The 17286-nt window shown below is 37.9% G+C and overlaps 1 protein-coding gene across 3 annotated transcripts in view; it reads left to right on the top strand.

Moving 5' to 3' along the window:
• Positions 1-17286, top strand: part of VMP1 (vacuole membrane protein 1) — a 121160-nt gene that overhangs the window by 2246 nt on the left and 101628 nt on the right. For 2 of the 3 annotated variants that reach the window (XM_037070290.1, XM_037070288.1), the window contains exon 2: positions 16203-16304. In XM_037070290.1, coding sequence (XP_036926185.1) covers positions 16229-16304 — 76 coding nt within the window. In that variant the 5' untranslated portion in view covers positions 16203-16228. Of the gene's footprint in view, positions 1-7279; positions 7322-16202; positions 16305-17286 lie in introns of all 3 variants that reach the window. The other variant, XM_037070289.1, reaches the window with a different exon arrangement.

Genomic DNA, 17286 nt, shown 5'->3' with positions numbered 1-17286 from the left:
AGCTTTTGGTGCTTGCATGTAGTTAAGTAAGGGTTAGAAGTAGCCTTACTTAGAGTAAGTAAGATATTTTATCGTTTCACTGAAACCTACTGGATGCAGTATTTAGACGTAGAAGCAACCTCTCTTAACATATATTTAAATTCTTCTCATTTAAGGGGAGAAAATTGAGGCCCATAAGCAATCGGTAATTGGCTTGCTTGAGGCCATATGGCTTAGGTGGTGCCAGAACCTGAACTGGAAATGAGATCCCAAATGTTCTTTCTGTTCTGCTAAGTTGTCTCCAGTTGTTTTTATATGGTTTGGTAATATTTGCTGGTTTGCATTAAAATGATTTCTCTTATGTATTAAAGAAATCTGTATGTGTCTATACGTCTTTCCTCCTTTTTGCTGATTGAGTCTTGTGAATTCTGTGGAAACAAAAACACCATGCTTGGCAAGATCTACAGTGGAATGTTCTGAGGAAAGAAAATTAGTTCTGTTCTTCAGAACAGTTATTCTGAGTTCATGCTTTGTTACTATCAGGTATCAAGGTGTCTTCTTTCTGGCAAGTGGAAAAGACACAGGATCTTTGAAAAGCGTCTCACTGAGTGAATGTTGTTGCTAATAAGGATGATGAAACTGTTCATTACTTCGCTCCTGCTAAAAAATTTCTCCCAGCTGTTCGTAATTCCATCATTCTATTGTATTATCTCTTAATCTGTGGAGTCATTTCTGTAATTATTTCATTCTGGATAAATGGACAATGTAGAAGACTTAATGCTTTGTCTTCTTGGGAACTCTTTGCTTCCATTGATTTTACGAAACGTGTTTAGTCTCTCCCCTTTCTTGGAGATTGTCGGGCCAGGTACTTACTATCACTGCTGTTATGCCCACACCCTCTTTTTTGGTCTCTTTCTCTGGCTCGCGCTCTCTCTCTCTTTGGTATGGAAATAAACTCCAGATTAGAGAATCCTGACTAACCTCCAAAACAAACTAGATGAACTTGTTTGTTATTGTGTTAGTTAATACTGTGCTTTCACAAAGACTTGCAGATGTTTGGGGGGTAAACTTTTAAGGGGTTCATTGCTTCAGGAAACTTCTTGTTTTGTCTGGAAGGCACCTTTGAGTGAACTGATACTATGCATTATGTAAAGCCTTATACAAAGCTCATTTTAAAATATCCTTCTTGAAGGTTTTGGAAATTTGAATAGGTGATACTTTTTTGTGTCACATAAAAACTGTCACTTGAAGCTTAAGGCATTTTTAAATTAAGCAAGAGTAACCTATTGAGTAATCCTATCCCCAGCTGGTGTAACTATAATTGCGATGGAGTTTGTTGGTAGTATTCCAGAAGTACATTTTTTTTTAGTAAATCTTTTGATGTTTTCTCTTTTTCTTGAGGTTCATTAGTAATAATAACCTTGCTCTTTACAAATTTTTCTGAATGGACTGGGTAGGTGGTGATAAGAGTCAAGGCTATGAAGCTAAATTGCCTTGGTTCAAATTCCAGCTCTACTACTGTGCAACCCTTGGGCTCCTTACTTCACCTCTTGCTGTCTCGATTTCCTCCCTGACAATGTAGTCAGTACCTTTATTGTTAGGGTTAACAGAGCAGATTCACATAAAGCATTTAGAATAGTGCCTGACAGCCACGGCTATTGCCTTCATCCTCATGTGGTCTACTGAGCAGTTGCTAAGAGCTCTTTCCCCTCTTTTGCAAGCACATCTTTATTTTGCTGCTTACTTGATTATTGTTTGCTTATTAATGAAGTCTTAGTAAATAGATGTATGTATATACACAGTTTTATTTTGTGAATTTTTACATTCTTAACAAAATGAGGCATTCTTATAGGTCATTTTCTTAACCCCTTTGGATTATTGTTAACAGTTCACATTGTAAGGGTTCGGAATAGTCACCCTAAGGTGTGCTTTTGTGGTGTGCAGATTATTTTGAAGACCCTGCAGGGCAGAGAAACTTCTGCCTCCCCTCCCCCAACTACCCAGAAGAATTTGAGTTAGAGGCCTTGCCTACCATAAGAGATGATCAGATATAACCTCTTTTGACCTATCTGTATGTCTGGGCAGACTACTGATTACTGTCTGCTCTAAGTAATCAGTAGTACTTGCGAGTTACTTGCAGCAGCTCTCAAGCCCCAAAGTGCCTTCATCCTGAGCTCAGGATGTCTTTGCACCTCATTTTCCCTTTCTGTCTCTGAATCTCTCATGTATGTGGGGACTCAACTCTCTGATGTAGATGGGCTTCCCATGGGCATGAAACTAAATTTGATTTTCTCCTGTCAGTCTGTCTCATGCTGATTTTTTAATTCAACCAGCCAAAAAGAACCAGAGGCAGGAAGAATTTTTCCTTTTCCCCCACAAGATTATCTGTGTGGTAAGCCATACATGGAATTTGGAAATTAAAGTTTGGGGATTTTCTGTTTAGGGATGTCTTCTAGCACTTCCTTTCTTTGCATGGGAAGATCATTTTGCATTGATATCTGTTCATTCATCCAATCATTAAACAAAATACCTGTAGCCCAGGTTCTGGGGAGAACAGTGGGGAATGAAGATAAACAGATATTTTAGTCAGAAACCTGATGGAGAAGAACATAAACAGTGTAACAGATGTTACAAAGGAAACAACAAAGGGTGTGAGAGAGAATTAATGGGGATACCTGTCTGTTTGAGATTCTAGCACAGTGCACCTATAACACAGTGATACGAAGCTAGGTAGGAAACATATGCATGGTCCAGGTTATGTGGAGTTTTGCAGGCTATGTAAATAAGTTTGGATTTGATCTGAGTGCAGTGAGAAGTCATTCTACAATTTCAAGTAGGGAGTAATATGATTTATATGAAGTTAACTCTCGCTCGTATGTGAAGGATTAATTGAAGGGGACAAGAATAGGAATGGAGAGGGGGTCCCTTCCAATAGTCCAAGTAAGAGGGGAAGATGTCCTGATCCAGATGGCAGCAAAAAGTGGAGAGCCGAGAGTGGGTGGATACTAAATATATTTGGAATAGTACTGGGACCTGGATTGTATGTGAGGTGTAAGGAAATGTGAGGCGTCAGGATGGCTGTGCTTCTGGATCTGATAACTGGGTGGATGGTTGTGCCAAGTCGTGGCAGAGCGAGGGTTTAGGGAAGACTGGGTTTGTTACAAGAAGAGAGGTGAGGATGGGTTAAAGAAGACATGTTAAATTTGAGATCATCCGAGTGGTAGTGTTGGGAATACAAATCTAGAGCTCAGGACCAGAAATACAAATTCACACCAGTATTTTAAACAACGGAACTAGATAAATCACTTGGAGAAAGCTGGCAATGGGCCAAGTCAGGTAAATGAGAGCTGGCAAAGGAGACTGACAGGTGAGTGAAGAAAAAATGAGCAGACATATGACACTGATACAAAGTGGTTGCATTGATTATGGGGGGTAACCAGACAGATGAGGCACAGAGATGGGCAAGATTTTTCACCTGTTTCCCCCCAGTATGTATCTTTTAAAGCATGTGATTTATTCAGAATTCTTTTAAGAAATGTTTAGCTCAGTCAGATGCTGCTCTGTGATCTAGAAGAAGACAGAATGAAGTCCAGTAAAGTCGAATTGGTTGATCTGACTGGCCACTTCTTCCCTCATTGTTGAATCTATTTCCTTCCAGAAACTTGGAAATCTCCACATTGCAAAACCATGTAATCAGTAGAGACTATACAAGGTTCTCCTGCCCCTTGTAAGTTTTTAAGATCTAATTTTTAGGAGATTTTAGCACTGCTTCGGTGGGTAGAGGGATTTTCTTTATACTAAATAATCACAGATATCACTAGAATCTCTGTATTTGCAAAACTCTAATTTTTAGAAATTTAAATAGTTGAATTTACCAGTGACTTTAATAACTATTGGTGAGACATGCCCCTGTCTCAGTGTCTTTGTACTTCTTTTCCTCTTCCTCTACAGTGCTCTTCCCCAATGTCAGATTCTCAAAGAAAGCTTCTTTTATCCACCTTATTAAAACTTGTACCATATTTCTTTCTTTTTCACTGTATCAATTATCACTATCTGATGATATATGAGTATTTTGCTGTGTAACAACTTAGCTTCAAAATTTTGTGATCTAAAAATTCATTTAATATTCCTCATGATTCTGAGAGTTAGGCTGGACAGTTCTGGTCTGGGATAGCTTGGCTGTTCCGCGGGGCAGGTCTCTGCTGGGATGCCTTGTCTTTGTTCCATGTGGTCCCCTTTGGCTCAGTAGGTTAGCCTGGGCTATTTTCACATGGGCAGAGGGTTCCAAAGAGCAGTAAGAGATGACAGGTCCCAATGTTCAAGTGCTTTACAGAGCTGTCCACAGCTGACGGTAATGCACCATCTATGACTGCGCTCCCCCCCCTGCCCCGTCCCCATGTGCATAAGAACTCTTCTGTGCCTCTGGACAAGAAGCCCTTGGTTACGTCTCTTAACCAGCTCTGTCGCCAGAGCCTTTGGGCACTTGGTGGTTCTCCTTCCTATAGATTAAACACATTCCTTTCTTCCATGTACTCACTGCTTTTAGCTATGAAACAGCCTGGCAGATAGAAGGCATAGCAGATATCCATGTCGTCTTTCTGCCACTCAAGATGTCATTGGTATGTAAGTTCTCTCAATAAACTCTTAATGTAGTCATGGAGTTATCAGCCTTTCTCCAATTTCTGTGTCATAGAAATTTTACATAGAAAAGCCTCTGTGTCACACTTGCTGATGTCCCCTTGCCAAAGCAAGTCACATAGCCGAGTGCAGAGTCAAGGATTAGAATAAACTCTAGGAGGTAAAACCATATTGCAGAGGGGTATGCATACAATGAGAAGAATTTGTAACGATTTTGAAATCCACCACAACATTCTTTACATGCATTCTTCTGCAAAAATTAGGAAGGCTGCCCTGGCTGGTGTAGCTCAGTGGATTGAACATGGGCCTGCGAAGCAAAGCATCGCAGTTCGATTCCTAGTCAGGGCACATGCCTGGGTTGCAGGCCAGTTCCCATCAGGGGACACATGAGAGGCCACCATACATTGATATTTCTCTCCCTCTCTCCTTCCCTTCCCCTCTAAACATAAATAAATAAAATCTTTTTAAAAAATTAGGAAGGCTAACAATAGCAAAGCCTGGGAAACAACTTGTAAAGCTGAATATTGGCATACTCGCTAGCAATTCTGTACCTAGGTATATATAGCCAATAGAATCTCTTGCACATGTGAAATATCTATGGACAGTGATACTTTTAGCAACACTGGTCTTAATAACAAAAGCTATAAACAATTCAAACATCATTGTCAGGAGACCAGATAAATAAATTGGGGTAGAGTTACATAATGAAATATTACACGGCAGTGAACATGAATTTTTCATTTAACAAGTACTTACTTAGTATATACTATGTACCAAGCATAATTTGAGATGCTAGAATGCTATAGACAACAGTGAACAGAAAAAATTCAAATATATGTATATATGTGTGGAGAGAGAGACAGCGACTGGATATAAGAACTTAGATACATGAATTGTAAATATTTTCTCTCATTCTGTGGCTTACCTTTTAAAATCTTTTTTTTAACATTTTGTTTCAAAGAGCAAACATTTTTTAAATTAATAGTTTATCAATTTTTTTCTTTTATGGTTTATTCTTTTAAATCCCAAGAAATAATTTGTCTACCTCAAGACTGCAAAGAGTTTTTCCTTTTTTTTTCTAAATGTTTTGTAGTTTTAATAACTTAGTTTTTACGTTTAGACCTACGGTCCATTTCAGTCAGTAGTTGCACACAATAAGGATCAGTGCTCATTTCTTCATAAGAATGTTCATTAGTTCTGGTGCCATTTGTTGAGAAGACTTTCCTTTTACCATTGACTTGTCTTGCTCCTTTGTCAAAAATTAGTTGACCCTATGTATGTGGATCTGTTTTTATACACTGTTCTGTTCCATTGATCTACAAATATTTTTAGAACAGGTCTTTTGTGCATTTTGTTAAACTTCTAAGTATTTAATATTTTTAGGTAGTACTGTAAATGAAACTTTAAAATTTAACATTTATTTGTTTATTTCAAGTATAACAATGGAAAGAGTGTTGGTTTTGACCTTTGATATCCTGTGATCTTGCTAAAAATTCACTTAATAGTTTAAGTAGTTGTCAGCATTTTTGAGTTTTCTCTTATTTTGACATGTGATTTAGAACTCTGTGCAGTTCATTCTAAATATGTACAGGTTTTGTATCTGTTAACTTAATTTCTGGGTTATCAGAGAATGTGGTCTGTGGTTCCCTTTCTCTGGAATTTGAGACTTGTTTCCTTGCCTTAATCATAGGAAGTGACTTGTGGGAAAAAAATTGTATTCTATGATCATGAGATGCTGAATCTTATACATATACCTCCCTACATTTTATTTCCTAATTGAATCATTAAAATTGTCTACCTTTGCTGAATGTTTTGTTTTTGTTTGCTTGAAATACCAGTAATTAACATTTGTTTTAAAATCCTACAATATAATGTTGGATTTCTCCATTTCTCTGTGTATATTTACTAATTTTTATGTTATAAATTTGGATGCTATATTCTTTCAGGTGCATTCAAATTTAGAATTTTTTTTATTGTTGACACTATTACAGATGTTCCCCTCTTGCCCCCCAGAATTGTTTTATCTTCCTGGTGAGTTCAGCCTTTTAACATTGCTTCTGTTATGTCCATTATTTCATTACTAGAATGACGTTTGTCTGTTGTTTTATTTTCAACCTTTATATGTTTTTATAAGAAAGTGTGAAATTTTTAAAAATACCATTTGCAATCTGTTTTTAAAGGGATGTGTTTAATCTTTTATGTTAATTTTGATTGTTCACATACTTGGTCTGTTTGGATGCTCCACAGCCGCAGAATACTTCAGCTCTGATCTTTCTCTTCCAGATTTACGTACGATTGTCCCAGTTTCACTTCTTTTTTAAGTTCTTGTCAGAATTAGATACTCTTCTTATGTTATGCAGTTTTGTTTTTTATTTGCCTTTATGTTTATTATTTTATTTTTCTACATGTCTTATATCTCAGCCAATTTGGAGAGATCATTGCTCTCTGTTTATAGAATATTCTTTAGAGATATTTTTTCTAGCATTTAGATTTGGTAAATTCCCATTTGTTGCTTGCCGTTAATGTCTTTATTTTGTTGGGCACAGAATTCTAAACTAGCTATTTTATCTCAAATTCTAATGATATTATTACTTTGGTTTTTTGGCTTTTATTGTTGCTATTGAGAAATCTGCTTCTATTCTAACTGTTCCTTCATTTTCAGAAATCTGTCCCTTTTTGCTTTCAAGATCAAGATCTCTTTGCTTTAAGTGTTCTGTAGTTTGATTGCGGTGTTTCTGGATCAGACTTATTTTTATTTCTTCTGTTTGGAATACATTGTACTTAATAGAACAATGTACTCATTTATGGAAAAATTTGGTGTTCATCTTTCCAATTCTGGAAATTTTAGGCCTTTATCTTTTTAAATTTACATTTCTTCTGTTCTTTTTATTCTCCTGGGATTCCAGTTAAACAAAGTATACATTTTCATTATATCTTCTGTCTCTCTTATTTGCTTGTATTTTCCATTTTATCTCTGCTGTGCTCTTAATAAATTCCCTGGATAGCTTATCCAGTTCACTTCATGTGTGTTTGCTCTGCTGTTTAATCCATCATTAGCTTTTAATTTCAACAGTTATTTTTTTTTTATTTCTAGGATTTATTTTATTTGCTTGTCTTTCATTCACATCTAGTTGTAATAGTTTTTATTGTGTACTTACATTCATATTGCTTCCTTTGTTCTATAAATATTTTAGACATAGCTGCGTGAGAATCTGTAATATGTGTTATTCTTGTCCCGAAGCTATATGAAATTGTGGGTGGGGTTGGGTCCTCCACTCAGAATAAATGGCATATTTTCTGGTACCTTTATAAGTATATTGATTGACCTTATTCAGTGGGAGTCCAGTGGACCTAATTTATAAAGAGGGTTTGCTTCAATTTCTACTTAGAGCTATAAAGGCTTGGGACCACATCAGTGGCCCTGTGGTTGTAGGGGAGGAAAAATTCCATGTACATGGATGTTCTCACAAGAGAAGGAAGATCCAAGAAAGTGATCAGAGCAGGAAGCTTTTATACCTTTAAGACAAACAGTAAATTTGTGAACGATTAACAATACAAAGAGATTTCAGCTAGGTGTAGTAAATGATGAAATAATGAGGAAGATAAGGGTTAGTTTAACAAGGTACAGATTTATTGGCCCTGAATTCCTCATCTCTTGTTAAAAGAATGTCTTCCACAGGGAGGTTACCTTGCATGTGGGAGTTTTCTCTCCTGCTTTTAGGAGGAAAAAGGAGAGTCGGCATGTCTTTGTATGCCTGCTGTTTTAAGTTTCTTAATTTCAAAGTAAGAAATGTGCTAAAGTGGCATATTTTGGGGTGGCATATTCAGCATGTAGGTGTTGGCCCATATACCATGAGTTTGAGCCCAGACAGTAGGCCACACATTCAGCCTCCTACTTTCAAAGTCAGCCTTCCTACAGGGAGGTTGCTATAGGGATCTTGTCTCAGGGTAGCCTTGTCTCTCCCGATTGCTAGTTGGTCCTGTTCATTTCCTTCCTACTGCTCAGGTTCCCCTCTGTTCCCACCATGCCTCACAGCTACCCAAGCTTTTGGGCCATGTTGTCTCTCTGGGTCTGTTGTACAGTTTGCTTATATTTTGGAGGGACAGAAAGGGATTAGGGAGACCCTCTCTCTCTTTTTTGTGAGACCAGTCACGTCTCCAATAGTATGTACAATCCAGGATGTAGTTTTCCTGGAGAGTAAGGGTCCCTCAAAGTTCCTAGTACATGTACCAGACTTCATATAATAAGTGTTACTAAAATTTAATTTACGTTTTTCCAAGTGTACTATTTTATAGAATCCTATCATGAAGCCATTTGGATGCAAAGAATTAATTTTGGTACAAATAATTGCACCATAGTTTATATACTCAGTAGGTTCTCATTTTCTTAAGGTAGAAATGAAGGCCATTGGTGATTATTGCTGGGAAGTTCTTTAACATTTAAAAGAAAATGAAACACAAAATATCCTTGAGAGTGGGCAAAGAATGACAATTCACCCTCTAAAAAGTGTAACAGGTAATTCTGGTTTCAGTAAATGTTGAATAACCAAAATACCAACAGTTAGCTCCAGTATCCATCTTAATGGGTGGAGTAAGGACATTACTACCATTTTAATAGATGGAGAACATGTAGCAGGTTCTAGTGTTTTTCCACACAGTGGATAATAAATTGGTTTATAGATCATAAATTTTAGAATTATCCATATCAAATTCTTCATTTTGATATAAATAATCTGAAGCATGTACTTTTTCCACTTGAAAATATTCAGTGATTTAACTTATTTTCTTATGAATGACTTGTATAGGCCAGTTTATATTAACCAAGTTTTTAGGGGCTATAAAGTAAGGAGGCCTGTTAAGCAATCTGAATTTTAAATTTTGTCAAAATGCACAAGCAGCAATAACCCACAAAGAAACGACCAAAAAAAAAGCGAAGGTGCAGTCATCTGATTTTCATGACAGTTTAAATAGTGAAAGTCAGTTGAAATGAGTGTTCTCTTAATTTTAGAAATGAGGAACATTTGTAAATACTAGGAAAAGCTAAATCTTTGGAACTGCTTTTTCGTTATTTTTCTGTGACTCCAGAATTCCTTGGTGAATATTGAAAAGATTATCATCAGACTGTTCTGTATAGTAGAAGAAATACTGAAATTGGGCTTAGATTGACACTCTAACTGAACTGTCAATGTGACTCTAGTCACATGCTGCTGAAGTGCCATTTGGGGGCACTTGAGCTCCCAATTTCTCATTTGTAGGAGGCGAGGATTAAAATAATTGCTTCGTGCAAGAGATGTTAGCATGGTGTTAGTTAATCTGTATGTGAATTGTAAGTAACCACACAGAAGTGGTTATTACATAAACCCCAATACTACATAAATCCAAAACCCTGGACTTGAGCTGGGTAGAATTCTTAAACTGTTAGAATAGAAGGAAAGTGATGGTGATCATTTACTCCACGTGCTTGATGATTGGATGAGGAAGGAGAGACGCAGGGATGTGAAGTGATGTTCCCAAGGTCTTATAGTCAGCTAAGTTTCCCAACTCTATAGATGGCTATTCTTTTTCCTATCTCAATTCTTTTTTTAAAAATATACATATTTTTTATTTAATTCTTATTCAAGTACAGTTTTCTGTTTTATATTCCCTGCCCCGCCTCCCCCAGTGCTCCCCACCTCCCTCCCACTTCCGCCCCCCACTTTAATTATTGTCCATGTGTCCTGTATACTTATTCATGTGAGTCTCTCCCCTTTTCCCCTATTTTTAAATATATTTTATTGGTTATACCATTACAGTTGTTGTTCTATTCCCCCCTTCATTCTCCTCTACTCTGCACACCCCCTCCCCCACCATTCCCTCCCTTTAGTTTATGACCACGTGTCTCAAGTTCATTAGCTTCTATATTGCCCCTACTATTCTTGCCCTACCCCCTATCTGTTTTCTACCTACTGTCTATGCTATTTTCTGTACCTTCTCCTCCTCCCACTCCCCTGTTGCTAACCTTCCATGTGATCTTCATTTCTATGGTTCTGCTCCTGATCTCGCTGTCCTCCTGGTTTGCTTTTGTTTTAGGTGTGGTTGTTGATAACTGTGTGTCTGCTGTCCTTTCGCTGTTCATATTTTTCATCTTCTTTTTCTTAGATAAGTCCCTTTAACATTTCATATAATAAGGGCTTGGTGATGATGAACTCCTTGAATTTGATCTTATCTGAGAAGCACTTTATCTGTCCTTCCATTCTAAATGAAAGCTTTGCTGGATAGAGCAGTCTTGGCTGTAGGTCTTTGGATTTCATGACTTGGAATACTTCTTTCCAGCCCCTTCTTGCCTGTAAGGTCTCTTTTGAGAAATCCGCTGACAATCTGATGGGTACTCCTTTGTAGGTGACTGTCCCCTTATCCCTTGATGCTTCTAGGATTCTCTCCTTCATTTTGGTCTTGGCTAATGTAATTATGATGTGCCTTGGTGTATTCCTTCTTGGATCCAACTTCTTTGGGACTCTCTGAGCTTCCTGGATTTCCTGGAAGTCTATTTCCTTTGCCAGACTGGGTAGTTCTCCTTTATTATTTGTTCTAAAAATTTGTTCAAAATTTTTTTCCACTTGTGGCTGTTTCTTTCCCCCTTCTGGTACCCCTGTAATCCGGATGTTGGAACGTTTAAAGATGTCCTGGAGGTTCCTAAGCCTCTCCTCATTTTTTTGAATTCTCATTTCTTCATTCCTTTTTGGTTGGATGTTCCGTTCTTCCTTCTGGTCCATTCCATTGATTTGAGTCCCAGTTTCCGTTCCATCACTATTGGTTTCCTGTGCATCTCCCTTCATTTCAAGTAGTTTAGCCTTCATGTGTTCCTCTAATTTGTGACTATAATCAACCAGTTCTTTGAGCGTCCTGATAAACAGTGTTTTGAACTGTGCATCTGAGAGGTTCTCTATTTCTCGGTCACTTAGAGTTATCGGCTCTGGGGCTTTGAGTTCTTCTTGAGCCATATTTTGGACTATTCGTGCCTGTTACATATGAGGAGCGGAAGCCTAGGTGTTCACCAGGGCGGGACAACTCAGTCGCTGGGTTGTGACACTGTATGTGGGGGCGGGGTCAAAGGAAATCAATGGTGGTCTTCTCTGCCTCCTCCCGCCCCAGCCCCGGGGCCGCACGGTCTGTGTCACTCATCACACCTCTGCTGGTTTATCTGCGCGGGAATGTGTGACCATTCTCAGCCTGCCCCTCACCCTCACTGGGTCCTCGATGCTACCCCGGCTATCTGCACACCTGGGTTGCCTGGGTCACCTGGGTCAGGGGATCCCTCCTGCCTGACCCTGCTCCGCTGCTGGCTCTGCTCCTCTTACCAGTCCCAGTTGAATGGTTCGTTGTTGTCGGACTTCGTAAAGTTCAGTTTTCTGTTCTTTGGCTTCATCTTTATTTACTAAACCTTTGTTGTATTCAAACTTGGTTGTGGGAGAAGGCACAGTGTTTCTACCTATGCCTCCATCTTGGTGGAAGTCCTATCTCGATTCTTGACCTTACTCTTATTTCTCCCCCATCTTTCTGAATGAACCATTTAGGAGTATGTTGAAAGCAAACGAGAAATGGGATTTTTCAAGCTGTATTTTTCTGAATTATTCATTTTTCCCTAAAAATAGAATTGTGTTTTTACATAAAGGAACATAAAGTGCTATTTTACATAGGGAAAGTGAAAGATAAGAATCTTTTCTAAAACCTATCAGACTATCAGAAATGTAGAATCCCTAAAAATGTCTTCAGGTTATATCTTTTTAAAATTTGGGTTTTTAATTTGGATCTCATTAAAAGTTTGATCTGGAGCAGTAGCGGTTTCCAACACTGAGAAGACTGTGATGAATTGAATATAATTTGAGGAACAGTTTAGGCTAGAAATACCCTCACAGCCTACCAAGCCATTACTGGGACATTTATCGAGATCTTGAATGCTTTTAAATTATATCCTAACTTGGAGTTTTAATTTGTTGAATTCCCTAAGACTTAGCTCAAAAAGATTCAAATAATTTTTTTCATATATTCTAATTCAAATAACGAATTTTCCAGGAACACATTCCTAAGCTGCCATAACCATGTGTTAGATGCTGTGCGGCTCTCAGGGTCAGAGGACCCATTGGCCTGTCCGATACTTGCGCATGGTCCTTGAGAGGTCTTTGGCTTTAAACCCTGCGCAAATGGGACACTGTAGCAAAGCCTCACTAGTCAAGATGCATTACTCCTCACTTAGATTATTAAATTTCCAAGAACAAATTGCAGTTTTTTAATCTTAATAGTTTTAGGGCAATCTGCAGCTATTTTGGAGTAGTCTGTGACTGAATGTACTAAATAATCCAGTTAAGGACACAGACTTCTAAAAGCAAAAGAAGGTATAATATTCAAGTTGGCTGCCTTTCATGCTTCGTGTGGAAAAAACATGTTTTATTGAGAAAGCCAAGTTAATTTTTTTATGTGTGAGAAAGTGGAATCATTGGATAGATTATTTTCTTAAGAGGGAGTGTATCCATTTTATTTTGGAACAGAGTGGGCTAAGAAAATTAGAAACAGTGGTTTCACTGATCTTATTTGCTTTTCCTTTTCTCCTTATTAAATTCTCCAGTGACTCTTGCATTACTCAGGGAGTTGCTTTTTCATTTTATCCTTAAACATTTTTGTGTTGCTTTGAAGAACTCACAATAATTTAGTTTCACATTGTTTTTGCATTACAAGTATAGCTAATGTCTAAAATGAATGGAGTATTATAGTCTTAGCACTGGATGTACGGCTTACAAAGAACCTTTGTGGGCTGATTTTAGCAGTATTTTTTAAGGACTTCTGCCAGAAACAAACAAAAAAATCCAGATGTCTTAATATCAGCCTTTTATTTTGAATGCTTCGGCTGTGTTTAAAATCTGCAAGTTACAGCCTTTTAAAACATTTCTTGTATCTAGAGGTAGCTTCACAATGAAAATTGTATTTGCTGTTTGAGTTACACTTTCCTGTTTCTAACTTCTAATCCACAGACATGTAGAATTTATTTCAGTAACTTAATTCTCGATACATGCTGTTAAAATTGATATTACAACACTTTCACCGCAAAGCTCCATTGGATATCAGGAAGATATGCTAGACTCCTATTTAAGATTTCAATCCTACCACAATGAGATACCACTTTACACCAGTGAGAATGGCTATCATAAACAAATCAATAAACAACAAATGTTGGAGAGGGAGTGGGGAAAAGGGGACTCTGGTCCAGTGTTGGTGGGATTGCAGACTGGTACAACCATTATGGAAAACAGTATGGAATTTTCTTAGAAAACTAAAATTGGACTTGCCTTTTGACCCAGCATTTCCACTGCTAGGATTGTATCCTAAGAACCCTAAAACACCAATCCCAAAGAACATATGCACCCCAATGTTCATAGCAACACAATTTACAATAGCCAGGAGTTGGAAGCAACCTAGGTGCCCGTCAGTAAATGAATGGATCAAAAAACTATGGTACATATACACAATGGAATTTTATGCTGCAGAAAGAAAGAAGGAGCTCCTACCTTTTGCAACATCATGGATGGAACTGGAAAGCATTATGCTCAGTGAAATAAGCCAGGTGTTGAAAGACAAATACCATATGATCTCACCTTTAACAGGAAGCTAAACAACAAAACAAACAAGCAAAATATAACCAAAGACACTGAAATAGAGAACAGGCTGACAGTGACCGGAGGGGAGAGGGGAGGGAATTGCAGGGGAAATAGGGGAGGGATTTAGAGGAACATATATAAAGGATACATGGACAACAACTGAGAAGGGTAGAAATGGGAGGGAGGGAGGAGTACTGGGGGTGGGATGGAATGGGAGTAATAGAAAACTGTACTTGAAAAATAATTAAATTTAAAAAATTGGAAAAATAATATTTCAATCCTTTAAACAAGGTGGGAACACCTTGGAAGGATTTATTCCCACATACAACAGTCTGGCGGATACTGTTTTATCACAGGTTTCCAAAATTAATGCCGCTCGTTCAACTGTGAAAAGTGGCTCTCCGTGAAAAATTATTACTTCATCCTACCCTGGCTACCTAGATAGGCTAGAGCCCTTTTACTCCATAATAATTTTTAACCGATTGTCCTTTTAGTACTTTTCAGAATGTTTGGATTGATGATGAATAATTCATTTTGCTATCCAACATAACAAAGTAAGATTTTTCTGAATCTGAGGCTGCTTCTGTGGAAACTAGTTATTCGGGCTCAGGTGTAGTAGGGAAATATGGAAAACCGGTGTCTGTAAGGGAACGCTCAGGGCAGGATTCACCATGATGATTTTGGAAAATTGAGACATCCAAGAAATGGGCATGGAGAAACTGACATTAAGTGCCCGCTGTGTGCCTGTTGCTGTGGAGGACAGTTCTGTATAATTTCTCTTGAAGCAGAGAAACTAAATTACTAAGAGTACCCCAAATCAACACTCACACACAAAAAGATGTAAGGATGATGTGAACATAGGAATGGGGATATTTTACAAATGAACTCAAACGCAAAGGGTAAAATTGGTTACTCAAGTTGTGCAGCCAGTAAATACGTGTTGCTGGAAGGATTCTTTTAGCTCCAAGAACTTAAGCAACTTTCAGTTCAGAACAGAATTAGAATAGGGTGGAATGCATTCAGTCCTAGGGCGTGGACACAGACGGGTGAAATACCCAGTCCAAAGGCCGCTTGCTCTGATGCGGCCTCAAATCCGTCAGGACATATTGGCAATTTCAGGGAGCCAAGTGTTTCTGTTCCCTGATAAAATGGCTCCTTTATGAAGTTGCAAATGATAATGAGTAAGATTAGCAGGGGACATTAATGCTATATTGAGTAATCACTGTTGCGGTTTGAAGACCCGCCAAAGTACTTAGGGGATTCCCTGGGTAGAAGACAGTCTGGTCCACGCAGTGAAGTCCACTCAGAGCACCTGGATCTTGGTACAGATGCCACGTTTTAGTGTCTGATTGTCTGCTTTTTAGCTTATAAATTTGAAGTAGTAAAGTATATCTGAATGGACTCCAGAGGATGGAACTATTCTAACCAAATTCACAAACCAGAGTACCAGTTTATTACTACTACCAAGAAAAATATTACTGTCCCATGATCTGGTTCCCCTTGTTCGAACCAGCATTGTATTAGCCTGCTAGGGCTGCCATAACAGAACACCATGGACTGGTTGACTTAAACAACAGAAATTTATTTTCTCACAGCTCTGGAGTCTGAAAATCCAAAATTGAGGAGCTGAGGTTGGTTTCTGATGCGGCCTCTCTTTCTGACTTATTGACAGCTGCTTACTTGTGTCCTCACATGGCCTTTCCTCTGGGTGTTTGCAGAGAGACAGGTGTCTGGTGTATCATCTCATCCTCTAAGGACACTGCTTCTATTGGATTAGGGCCCCACCCGTAGGATCTCATTTAACTGTAACAACTGCAACTACGAATAAAGTAAACACACTGTTGTAATCACATGCTCAGTGTTACTACCCTGTTGTGTCTGTATTCAGTTTTATCTGGTCACAGGGGCAAAGCAGAATTATGTGATGTGTCACTGGATTTTATTTTGCTTTATTAGCTCCTCAAGAGTTACTGATCTATGAAATGGCAGAGAATGGAAAAAATTGTGACCAGAGACGTGTAGCAATGAACAAGGAACAATATAATGGAAAATTCACAGGTAAAGTATGGTGGTTTGGAGGGAGAGAATCTATGGGTTTAAATGCTATCCCTTTCATTGGAATAAAATAGAAATATATCTGTTACTAAAATAATACTCTATATAATAATACAAGGTTCTTATATATCTTATATAAGATGAACAATACTCTTCAGTAAGAGTATTTTATTACTCTTCTTTGTAAATTAAATTCTGGGTCAGGGCCTATAAGGTGATTTTTTTCATAGTGAAAACAGAAGCAGCCTGGACACAGTCACATTTAGTATTCTAGGTACAAGATTATTATTTGTTAATCTTATGGTATGAAAAGTATTTATTTGGCCCTGGCTGGTGTGACTCAGTGGATCAAGTGCTGGCCTGCAGACTGAAAGGCCGCCAGTTCCGTTCCTAGTTAGGGTACATGCCTGGATTGCAGGCCAGCTCCCCATTTGGGGGCGGGAGAGAGGCAACTGATTGCTTCTCTCCCTCTCTTTCTCCTTCATTTCCTCTCTCTCTAAAAATAAGTAAATAAAATCTTTTTTAAAAACTTATTAAAAAAAGAAAAGTATTTGTTTGGTGCCCAATTTTATCATGCTATTTTATAACTTTAGAGCTAGGTTATAAATTTACTATCTACACTAACCCTAAATTATACAATTATCAAAAAAGTCAGAATGTGATTATTGTGGACTTATTTTAAAATCTTGAGACAAATTTATATCTTAACCAAATTTGAAATTTGTGGGGTAAATTGCAGTATATTTGACTCTTATTCATATATTTGCCCTGAAAATTACAAGTTTTATTTATATAGATGACTTAATAAGAAACTTTCCTTTGTGTGTTAAAGGAAAATGAAAGGTTTTCTTTTTAGCTTCTAAACTGTTTGGTGTCTCAAACACATCACAGTAATACTCCAGGATGGTAACATTATTATATCAGAAATTCCCTTCTGTTATCGGAAGAAGTGTAAGCTGTCTGAAATAGTTTCCATGTGTTTGTT

The sequence above is a fragment of the Sturnira hondurensis genome, unplaced genomic scaffold (genome assembly GCF_014824575.4).
Source record: "Sturnira hondurensis isolate 20B ecotype Veracruz unplaced genomic scaffold, ASM1482457v3 Scaffold0018728, whole genome shotgun sequence".
Taxonomy (NCBI): Eukaryota; Metazoa; Chordata; class Mammalia; order Chiroptera; family Phyllostomidae; genus Sturnira; species Sturnira hondurensis.
Note: the sequence above shows the minus strand (reverse complement) of the source record. Positions and strands in the feature narration are given on the sequence as shown.